Source organism: Hibiscus syriacus, unplaced genomic scaffold, assembly GCF_006381635.1.
Source record: "Hibiscus syriacus cultivar Baekdansim isolate YM2019G1 unplaced genomic scaffold, ASM638163v2 tig00112540_pilon, whole genome shotgun sequence".
NCBI lineage: Eukaryota > Viridiplantae > Streptophyta > Magnoliopsida > Malvales > Malvaceae > Hibiscus > Hibiscus syriacus.
In genome coordinates this window covers 178702-190028 of record NW_024063362.1, presented here as the reverse complement: position 1 = coordinate 190028, position 11327 = coordinate 178702, and the positions used below count along the sequence as shown (strand labels likewise).

The 11327-nt window shown below is 34.9% G+C and overlaps 1 protein-coding gene and 2 pseudogenes across 1 annotated transcript; 2 read left to right on the top strand and 1 right to left on the bottom strand.

Moving 5' to 3' along the window:
- Window positions 1–337: 337 nt before the first annotated feature.
- LOC120181853 lies at window positions 338–1173 on the top strand (annotated as a pseudogene).
- Window positions 1174–1792: 619 nt separating this feature from the next.
- LOC120181865 lies at window positions 1793–2651 on the top strand (annotated as a pseudogene).
- An 819-nt stretch (window positions 2652–3470) lies between these two features.
- Window positions 3471–7394, bottom strand: LOC120181871 (transmembrane 9 superfamily member 8-like). Its single transcript, XM_039186910.1, has 7 exons — window positions 7202–7394; window positions 5903–6067; window positions 5713–5822; window positions 5504–5612; window positions 5298–5410; window positions 5039–5189; window positions 3471–4799 (listed from the first exon to the last, which is right to left on the bottom strand). Exons 1-7 carry the CDS (start codon window positions 7328–7330, stop codon window positions 3642–3644), a joined length of 1935 nt encoding a protein of 644 aa, XP_039042841.1. The 5' UTR covers window positions 7331–7394; the 3' UTR covers window positions 3471–3641.
- Window positions 7395–11327: the final 3933 nt, after the last annotated feature.

The window sequence follows — 11327 nt, the reverse complement described above, 5'->3', positions numbered from 1 at the left end:
TAATCATTAATTTTATCAAAAATGTATAATTTATTATAACATCATATTGATAATTGTATAAAAATATAATAAATTTAATAATTATTTTATAATTAATAAAAATTCAATCCTTAAAATGATAATTTTAATATAATTTAATGATTTTTAGTGTATTTTATTCTAATTATATTAAGTATGGTATATTCAAATTACATTTGTAGTCTGTTTTTATCATGGTCTTAAATTAACGATTACAATTTTCTGTAGAATTAAAAATTGTAATACTCTATTTTATGAAGTAATGATAATACTTAAAATCTAGCTGATTACAAGGTCAGCAATTTCAATCGACATCAGCATGTGCGTGAGCTCTTTGTACACTAACCCCAAACCCTGCAAACATCTGGCTGATTACAAACGGTCATAGGTCAAATAATGTCAGCGTTCAATTTAAATGTATTATCTTCGAATAAATATCGTCTTATATTTACCACGTACCACGTATTAATCTTGATAACCACAATACTAAAGTGTACCCAGATGTTGTTTCTGTAATGGGTGTCAAGGCAGAATGTATATTTGTTTGATTTGCTCATCGATACCATGTTGGAGTCGCATTCTTTTGCACACCCAACCCGAGAACGGCCATGAGGCGGCGATTGACATCGAAAGATCAGAGCTTTATTGTTCTTTGTGTTGTGATCAGGTATACGACCCTGATTTCGACAAGGTTGTCGTGTCTGAACAAATCAAGGGCATGCTTGGGGGTAGAAGTAGTAATGATTTTGTGAATTGTTGTGTGAGGTCAAGCAAGAAAAGGAGATTCTCTTAATTCAGAGATGGAATTGGATTTGAAGAAAGCAAAACAATTGATTACAATGAGAGATGGGAGGGCGAAATCGTGTTATCCATCTAGGTAATACTTGTTTCATGAACTCTGTGTTGCAGGCTTTGGTTCATGCTCCTCCTATGAGGAATTATTTCTTGAGTGATCGCCACAACCACGATCAATGCAAGAAAAGAACTGGTGAAAACCTATGCTTTCTTTGTGATATCGATGCTCTTGTTTCAGCTATGTTCTCCGGTGATCAATCCCCTTATTGTCCAGCTCAGTTTCTTTACAGGTGCTAAATCATTCCCAATATTTTCATTGTTACATTACATGACTTACTGTGAATAGAACTGGGTGTATTTTTGTTGCTTCATGTATTGATTACTTCAGTGTATTTTTGTTGCTTTATGTATTGATTAAACTTGAATTTCGGTTTTGACATCGGTTGTAGAGATATTAGCCGTGAGTCAAATGAGAAATTGATTCTGATAGTTGATATTCAATTCGGATAGCATGTATGTTGCTCTCGATCGACTTGGTCTTCCCTCTAATTGATTCTGATAGTCGAATTTAGGTAGTTATGAGGAGAGGTCGCTCATGAATTCTTCATTTCAGTTTTAGATGGTATCCATGAGAAGGAGAGCAAAGCGAGGAACTATAGAAAAGGGTAACAAGGTGCTGAGATGTTTGCTTGCTTCAAATCAATGTCGTATGTACAATTAGGTTGTTAAGGTGGTAATGTTTCTCTATACTGCACGTTGTTAGATATTAGTCATAAACACAATTGTGCTATCGATGCATGCCATTTAGGTCATTTGGTACGAAAACAAGAGGCAAAATAGGAAATTTGATTAGGTTTCTGAGGCATTCGGAATATTGATAATAACATGCTTATCTTGAAGAGGTGGAAAACAGTTAGAACTGATTCTCTGACTTCTGAGATGGAGAATAATAAGTAATAACATACCTCTAGGCATAAGAATGTTAGAATATTCTTACAGTCATTCTAGTGTTGATAGAGATTCCACTCGCTATGAAAATCTGGATTCTATTATACTCGAGATGTTTTTCTTTTATGCAGGTGATGGAGATTGCCAATGCATTCCGCATAGGACATTCTCCGGGTTGTTGAGATCGGATGTCATGTGTAGGACTTGTGGATTTACTTCCACAGCTTATGATCCTTGTGTCCATATTTCACTCAATTTGGACACCGTAGACTTGGCGGCGGTAGATGTAGCTGTCAAGCCATTGAAACCGGATGAAAAGATGGGTTTGTCTACACTTTCAGGTTGTTTGAATTTGTTCACAAGAGAAGTGAGGATGGGTTCTGACCAGAAACTCCATTGTCAGAATTGCCAAGAACCGAGGGACACATTGAAGCAACTGTCGATTAAGAGACTCCCATGGGTGCTGTGTTTAAAGAGATTCGAGTCGAGCATTCTTTAATCCAAAAAGCATCAAGGAAAATCAATAAATATTTGCCGTTCCCTTTCTCATTGAACATGACCCCATATTTGTCTTCCTCTGTCATCAGAAGCAGGTTTGGAAATAGGCTATTTGCTTTCGAATATGAAAACACGGATAGTTCAGCAGAATACGATATCTTTGGTCTGATTGCTCATTCGGGGATGCTGGAATCAGGCCATTACGTGACATATCTGTGTACAAATGTGATGAATTTCCGAGGTTGATGAAGGAATAGTGAGAGCTTCAGTGTTACATGCCGTTCTATGTACGAAAACTACTTTACTACAAAGCAAATGATGATTTAAGCTGCGTGCAAAGCTTCCCACGGAGAGATTCATCTGTGTCTACCGTCGGTCGCTCACAACGTTGATGGCGAGGTTGAAAGCCGACGGTGGTGCAGGTGATTATGTATCTTCGGGCAAAGGCTAAGTGAAGAGGCAAGTGAGAATCAAATGGTGGCTCATCTATGGTACCCTATATTGCACAACTGTTTGATCGAAGATGGAACCTGCAGATCCTCTTTGCACCTAGAGAAAACAATCGTGTGGCAGATGCATCGACTCGAATGGCCTGGAAGCGTCGTTTTGGATTACATATATTTCGTGCACCTCCTGTTGAAGTAGGAACCATGCTAATAAGGGATACTCAAGGAAGCCTGCAACAATATACTGTAGCCTAGTTTGATTTGTTGTTGATCTTTTCATTCAAAAAATAAAAAACCCCGAGAAAATACCAAAATTTCTCAAGAGGTTTTAGCCATGGGACTTGTTGAAGCGAATCAATTGTTTTTCATGTTGAGACTCCCTAAAGCTCTGAATTTTTCGGGCTGCAGGCTATCATGTACAGAAATAAAATAGTAAATAACATAATATACTTGATTTGATTCTGAAGGGCCATACCCTCCATCACTTACTCAAACTGTCTGTCCTTTTTGTTTTCGGATCTTCAGTTATGATAAAGTATACTTTTTCAATGTCTTATTTTGATCATTACACTGTTAACTCCTATTATTTTAATCAGATAACACACTAATGGAAATGTTAAAATTTCAGGGGGGGGGGGAATCCCATTTTCTGCAAATAAACGAAGAAAAAGAGAAGGGAGTATTATTACGTAATCATCAATTTCAGAAATTTCTAATACAACACGAGAATCAATAATAAAAAGAATCACAGAATGCTTCTCTTAAGAAAGAAAACAGAATAGAATGTATCATTCAACCAACTATAACAGCATAAACTCAGTTCAAAAATGGGCATTAAAGTTTACATCCGAAACCACGAGTATATATCTCTTAACCTAAGGCGACGTCCTTTGAAAACAATAGAACTATTAAGCATATATATCCCCATTTCACACACTAATCGATCTTGACAGATGAGTAGATAAGTCTGACAAACCAGAAACATGCATAAAACCCAATGGTGCCCGTTAGCACAAAAAAGGCATATGAAGCAATCAGCATGTACCCAAAGTATAGGAGGCCTGAAACCAGCTTAGTGATCTCGAGCTTCGTGAAGAAATAGAATGTGGCATAGAGGAAGAGGTACAAAGCCGAGGAGCCGGATGTGAGATATGATCTCCACCACCACAGATAATCTTCACTGCATAGCTGGAAGTAACAAAGCACGATGGTTATTTCAGCACAAGTGATAAGGAGAATAATCAATACCAGGAAGAGGAAGCCAAAGATGTAGTAGAACTGGTTCAGCCAGATTGAGGTAAGAATGAAGAACAGCTCGATGAAGACAGCTCCGAATGGAAGTATTCCTCCGATCAGAACAGAGAAAGTCGGGTTCATGTACCAAGCCTGCTCGGGGATTTGCCTTGGGATTTTATTCGTCTTCACAGGATCCACGATTGCTGGCTTCTTGAACCCAACATAACCACCCACGAAAACAAGTGGAACTGAAATTCCAAACCATAGGAGCACTAGAGCAAACATTGTCCCAAAAGGCACAGCTCCAGAAGACTTCTGGCCCCATATAAGAGCATTTAAGACGAAGAAGATGGCGAAGACAATGCCCGGGAACATGCATGCAGTCCTGAAAGCTATTTTCTTCCACTCTGCTCCTTTAAACATTTTGTACAGACGGGAAGATGCATAACCAGCAAAAATGCCCATGAAGACCCAAAGTAATAGCATAGCTGTCATAAGACCACCTCGGTTCGAAGGGGAAAGGAATCCAAAAACAGCAAAGATCATGGTAACAAGTACCATGCCCAAAAATTGAACACCGGTGCCAACATACACACATAGTAGGTCAGAATTAGATGGAGGCCTGAAAACATCTCCATGGACAAGCTTCCATCCTGTCTCCTCTTGGGCCTCTTCCTGAGTCTCAAGTTCATTATACCGAGAAATATCACGATAAAGTGTCCTTAGCATGATCATTGCTACCATACCCGAAAGGAAGAGAACAATCATCAAAGAATTGACAATTGAGAACCAGTGTATTTGGTCATCGTTCATTAAAAGATATGCATCCCATCTAGATGCCCACTTCACGTCACTTTCCTGTAAGTCGCACAGCAAAATTTAAGTATATTAGCACCTCAAAGGTGACTGACACTAGCTTTACTTCAAGAATTGGAGATGCAAAAGATAATTTTTTCTGCAAGTGATAATTTGTCAGTAGAATCTACTTAAACACAAAGGAATATCACCTTTATGGGATCAGCTCATGGTTGACACAGAAACAAAATTAAACACTGCATCTGTCAAGACCAAAATCTAATTGAAGTTGAAGAGCTTACCTGGTATTCAACGTCATAAGTGAATATTATCTCATTGTTTGCTTCAACTTCTTGAGGAGTGTTGGAATTAACAACTGTGCGCTTATTATGGGGATCGCATGTTGTTAAACGAGTTTTTTCATTCCAAGTCCCCTCATATTCATGTCTAATACTGCATTGTTTTAGAACACAAAGAAAATGCATCAGAACATGATACTAAAATCACAGCCACCGAAACCAGGAATTTAAAATATTAGAATATGCTAGAATTCAAATGAACCTGTAAGGTTTAACCTCAAATCCCACAATTCTAGCAGAGTCAGTTTGTGAATCCCTATGATATTTGATAGTAAATGCTAAATGGTTGTGAATGAAATATTTTTCTTCCTTGCTCTGCAAACAATCAGAAAACATAATCATGCAGAGTATAATAGCCAATATATCCACAAATTAAAGAATTTTTCTTTTAATAGATAGAATAATTACCCCAGTGTATTTGCCTTTGAGCCCAACATGGTAGCCGAGCTGATAAACAACAGAAGAATCCTGATCTGACCTTCTAATGGGAACAACAAGGGGAAGGTTATCCAGTATCCTGTCAAGTGAACCACGAATTAATAAGAAATTGAACCTAGGACCTAGTATATTAAAAGACTGAAAGAGGGATTCTATGTCAGAATAAACAAATAGCATACATATTGACTCGATATTCATCACCAATCTTTTCCTTAAACTGCTTTGCAGTTTTGGCATCAAGCGTAATGCGGCAAAGAACAGTACACATTTGTGGCTCTCGCATTTTGAACTGTATTAATTAAAATCAACAGGTTAATGGCCATAAAATAAACAATCAGCCCTAAATCAACAGAAATCCTAATAACTAACCACATAAGGAGAGTTTTCAATTCGGTCACCACGAAGCACTTCCCCAAGATTCTCCGTGCTGTCAACTATCTTTTTGGGTGGACAGAAAGGAAGCGAATAGTAAGAGTAAGGAAGTTGAGTCTTTATAGATGTTAATTTGTTCACCTTCACCTTCAAAGGATCTCCCTGCAAACCCCAACAAAAGAATCAAAACAAAATAAGGCCAAAATGGTTCCTAAATGAACACTCCCCAAAACATCATGGCATGTAGTGAGAACCTAAAGTTGTTTAATCAAAATCATTACCAATTAGACACACGTGATAAGCACCAAGTAGCAAAACACCATAAGGATCAAGTATGCTTTGGCGTTTCCATTATGACATTACGTAAATTAAATCTCTTTCCAGGATACATTTCCTAAATCATAAGCAGTAACTATCGAGGTAGCATTATAGAACATGATCAGCATAAAGTATAATTGATTAAGTACGCATGACAAGTATGCAACTAATCACCATAACAATCAAGTATACTTTGGTGCTTCCATTGAAAAATTATGAAAATTAAACCTCTTTCGAGAATACAATGCCCGAGACTTAAGAAATATTATTCTAGGTAGCATTACAGAACATGACCAGCATAGGGTGGAATCTCAAATGCCTACGATAAATGCAAGAATGAAATAAAATTATAAATTAGCTAAAAGGGTGCATGCTCAACGTTTTCAAATAAAGGGGGAAAAACTGAAACCGAAATCAAGTGAAATGAAGTTAATCTGTTCTAACTTCTACTTTAAATCACCTAGCTGAACCTGATATGTAATTTCCATTTCCAACACAAAATTTTCATTAACTTTCCTTCTAGTAGCGATCTATATGAATCAAATCAAAAGAAAAAGAGGTTAAAGTGAAGATAAAAATTAAAAACCAGATTGTTTAAATTAAACCTCTTTCTAGGATAAAGTTCCTAAATCCTAACCAATAATTATTCTAGATAGCATTAAAGAACATGATCAGCATAAAGTACAATTACAGATGCCTTAGATTTAAGCCAAAAATGGAATTAAACTACAAATTAGCTAAATCAGTCCACGGTCAACGTTTCCAAATAAAATAATGAAACGGAAAACGAAATCATCAAGTGAAAAAATTAGTTAACTTATTCTAATGAAAAAAAACCTAGCTGAATCTGACAAGTTACTTCCATTTCCATTAATTTTGCCTCTCGGAAGGATCTTATATGAATCCTATTATCCTCCCAAAAATTCAAACCAGATCAAGCAAAACAAAGAAAGAAACAGAGGGAAATCGGAAGTCTACCTTCTGGAAGTCTTCGGGGGCGACACCGGGGAGGTAGAAGCAGTGAGAACCGTGGATGAAAAAGAGAAAGAGGAGCGGCCATACGATCGAGACGGTCAGATCGTTCATAGATCTGGATCGAAACCCCATTTTGACGGTGGAGGAACGCTCTCTTTGAGAAGGGAGAGGGTGAAATGAGATCCGGAAAAAGGGAAGAGCGTATATATTTATCTATCTATTAATTAACTTTTTTATGCACCGTGTCCGTGTGGTATGGTATCTGGTGGCGAGTCTATTCGTAATCAACTGTCGATCACAGTCAATGGTTATGGTAATGGATTGCCGGGACTTTTTGAATCCGTCTGCTCGAATGTAGGCCCATTCTTATTGGATTTATTTCTCGGTTCATGGGCAGATTCGGAGCCTAAAATCAATTTTTAGTTTGTTTATCTTCATTACCAAATTTATAAATCTATTTATAAACTCATTTATTAGTATATTCATTTAATTTTGATTATTTTCTTTAAAACTTAATTATAATATTTATATTTATTTATTTATAGTATTATCAGTTTGAGCAAAATACACCAGAAGTCACTTAACTATACTAAAAGATCATTGTAGCCATTAAATTTTATAAATAATCATTAAATTTATTATAAAATAATAACTATGCTGTTACAATAACTATTAAAAAATAATAAATTTAATAATTATTCCACAATAGTTTAAAAAAAATTAATTGTCATTTTTAAAATTTTTAAAAAATTAAAAACTAAAATAATCATTTGAGCATAGTTTAATGATCTTAATGTGCGGTACGCTTAATGTTTAAGGGTATGTTTTATATCTAAAAAGAAAAAAAGAATTTATGATATTTTTATTATTATTCAAGAACAGATTTTTCATTTTCCGTAAACATATTTAATTATATATCTATGAATATATAAACATTAAAAAAAGAAAATATATATTCATAATTTTAAATACATGCACACATACAATTCTAAAATTAAATTTTTAGTAACCATGAATTAAACATAAACACACTTAAAAATAATCAAACATAAGTGAAGATTTATTTATTGGGTAAAGTACACAAGTGATCCTCCGACTATAAGATATTATTTTATTGAGTCCTTTGATTATAAAAAGTTATAAAATGATCCCCGACTGTAAATAGTTGCTTTATTGAATCCCCGACTATTAAAAGTTACAAAATATCACCCAACTATTAATTATGTTCTAAACTTGTCTTTTTCCGTTGAATTTTTTACGATAATCTAAGATGTATGCTAACCTACTGACTGTGATATGATAAAATCTGATCCAATAATTAATCTCAAATGATTATCATATCTCAATCAACATGTTAACGTTCAACTCAAACAATCGTTAATTTTTTAATAAAAAATGACGTGTTTAAAACCTAATGAATAATTGAATGACCATTTTATAATTTTTAATAATCGAGGGACTCAACAAAATAACTCCCAATAGTCAGGGGACCAATTTGAAACTTTAAATAGTCAAGAGACTCAATAAAATAGCATCCTATAGTTGGGGACCATTTGTGTACTTTACCCTTAGTTATTTAAGCCACATTCATTTACATCCCTAAACTCGAATAATATGCCTTCCTGGTTAACCACCCACGACCGTGATAATAGCTTTGGTACCATAAGACTGTTATAAAAGAATCACGCAGATGTGTATGAGCTTTTCTGAAATGAACAAAAAGAACTAAGATCAACAGGGTTGTTATCTGATCATCTTGTCCAACGATTGAAGATGGCTTAGGGTCGAGACTACAAAGCTAGTTTATTGCAGCACCAAGAATAGGAGATCAATCCACTGTGTTGTATCCTTAACAAAAAAAAAATATCATTACTTGCAGAAAGTAGAAATCATTTCCGTTTAGCTCACCAAGAGAAGATAATGGCAAATAAACATTAGTGTAGAACTGCAATGTTATTTAGGCAAATCATTAACTTCAATTTTAAAGTAAAAAAGGGTAAATGATCCATTTCTACCTTATGCACGAGAGATCCTGTTAATCCTAGCTCGTAGATCAGTTTCACCTCTCTTGTTTTCTTGGTTAAGATTAAGAAACCCAGAACCGTACAACCTAATAGTCAAAGGATTCTAACCTCAGAATCACAAATTGATCTAAACATATGTTTCTCAGTACATTCTTTAAGGTTTTCAAGATGGTTCCAAACAGTATCATGATTTGGATATCTTGCAGCTTTGAAAATTATAAGCATGATTCTAACTACCATGCAGACAAGTTAATCTATTTACAAAACTAAGTTTGGCTTATGGTGCTAAACTCGCCGTAGGGAATTTACATAAGAGATCAATAATTTGCATGATTATATACAATAGGAACAATAGAAAAGTTACAATTAAGAACAAGTTAATTGTAAGTTTTATGTCGTTCCTATTGCATTTAATTGTAAGTTTTCTGAAACTAGAAACACAGCTCCTTGAAGTCACATGCACATCCATGTTGAACACACTCATGGTCAAACTTATCATAGATTCATGAGAAAAATCCTTCAAATAAACTATAACAGATGTTAAGACATAGCATCTCAACAGTCTTAGAATAATAGACCTGCTCAGCTGCTCTTTTGTCTCTTCCACCGTTTGCCTCTTTCACCAAAAACATACCTAGTATGTATTATGATTGAGAATAGAAAGAGATAATAGAAATGGAAGAAGGAATTCAGGAAGATATGCTAATTTTGCAAGTGTGCATTAAGATTTATTCTTGTGCTTTATATTCTGATAAATATTACAACGGTGATGGGTTAATACACCAACCACATTAATGAGAGGAGATAAGAGCTCATAAGGAGACTACACAAGTTTCCTTGTTCTATAATACATGAATCCAACTATATATTCCTGACAAGAGTTAAATACATGAATCCAACTACATATTAATGGCAATAGTTAAGTGCATGAATCCAGCTACATATCAGCTACGGTAATCAGAAAATAAAAAAGATAACAACATAGTGAAATGTAAGCCTTTTGGCATTGGGCTTTCTATCTAACCGTAAAACTAGGTGAAATGTAAGTTGTGAATATAATTAATTTTGAACAATAAAACATTAAATTAAATAATATGTAAATAACAATGGTAAATGAACAAAGTATAGGGAGGAGATTTAGTGCTTCAAGAGTGAACTAGTTGGTAATGAGTGTGAATATGCCATAGAATTAATTTATAAACTTTATAGCATAAAAAGTTTATCTCGTCTGCAAAAGGCATGCACCTTCACTCTATGTCTTAAGCCTAGGCTCCAAGGGTCTCTTTGCGTCTATGTGCACCTTGTGTCTGTTAAAACTAAAGAGACAATCCATCATTAATGCAATGCCTTGAGACCCATAGAAGCAACCACACCCTGAAATAAAAAACAATATCATGATTGGTAAATGCAATGTCTGAATTCTCCATAAAGACGGGCTTTATTGATTTCTAAATCAATATTGTAATTGGCAAAAGCAACCATTTTTCCTTCTAGCAATAAACAAAACCATACTGACACAATCGGAGCACTGGGCGTTGAAAGAATTAGTTGCATTATTAATATGAATTCAGATGGGCTGCATGACATTAAGGATTCCACAGTTTAACAACCTATACAAAAGATTACCAATACCATCAACACATTTGTTAAGAATAATGCATGGCATTCGGCATTAAGACATGGTTCGAGCAAAAGTAGTGAATAAAATAAGAAATGACCAGAGAAGTTTGACCTTTGGATGTGGGGGAAAAGGATCAACTGAAATAAGCAAATTAATTCATAATCCACATTATAGATTTCTACACATAGGGCACTGTTTTTTCTAATGAAATATAAACCCTGCAAAAAACAACCGCATATAGTTAAATCAATACAAGTAATATATATATACATGTTATATTTATTATCATCCCCAACGTTTTATTTAGAAAGTATAAGCAAGATGTGTGGCTAGTGCTGAATATTTAATGAAATGCAAACCCTAGAGAGAGCTATACACAGTATACTGAAAATAAAACCAATCTTTTTCCTTCATCCATTTTCGGGTAACAAAGCCTAATTTTGCCTGCAAAAAAGTAGTTAACCAAGAAATAAGGTACGTTGAT

What these genes read in the sequence shown, in the direction of transcription:
- LOC120181871 (XM_039186910.1), bottom strand. Translation starts at nt 7,330, where the DNA reads ATGGGGTTTCGATCCAGATCTATGAACGATCTGACCGTCTCGATCGTA. An exon ending in CCCCCGAAGACTTCCAGAAG is followed by an intron (nt 6,068 to 7,201) that starts GTAGACTTCCGA and finishes TGGGGTTTGCAG; the next exon opens with GGAGATCCTTTGAAGGTGAA. An exon ending in GATGAATATCGAGTCAATAT is followed by an intron (nt 5,613 to 5,712) that starts GTATGCTATTTG and finishes TTCACTTGACAG; the next exon opens with GATACTGGATAACCTTCCCC.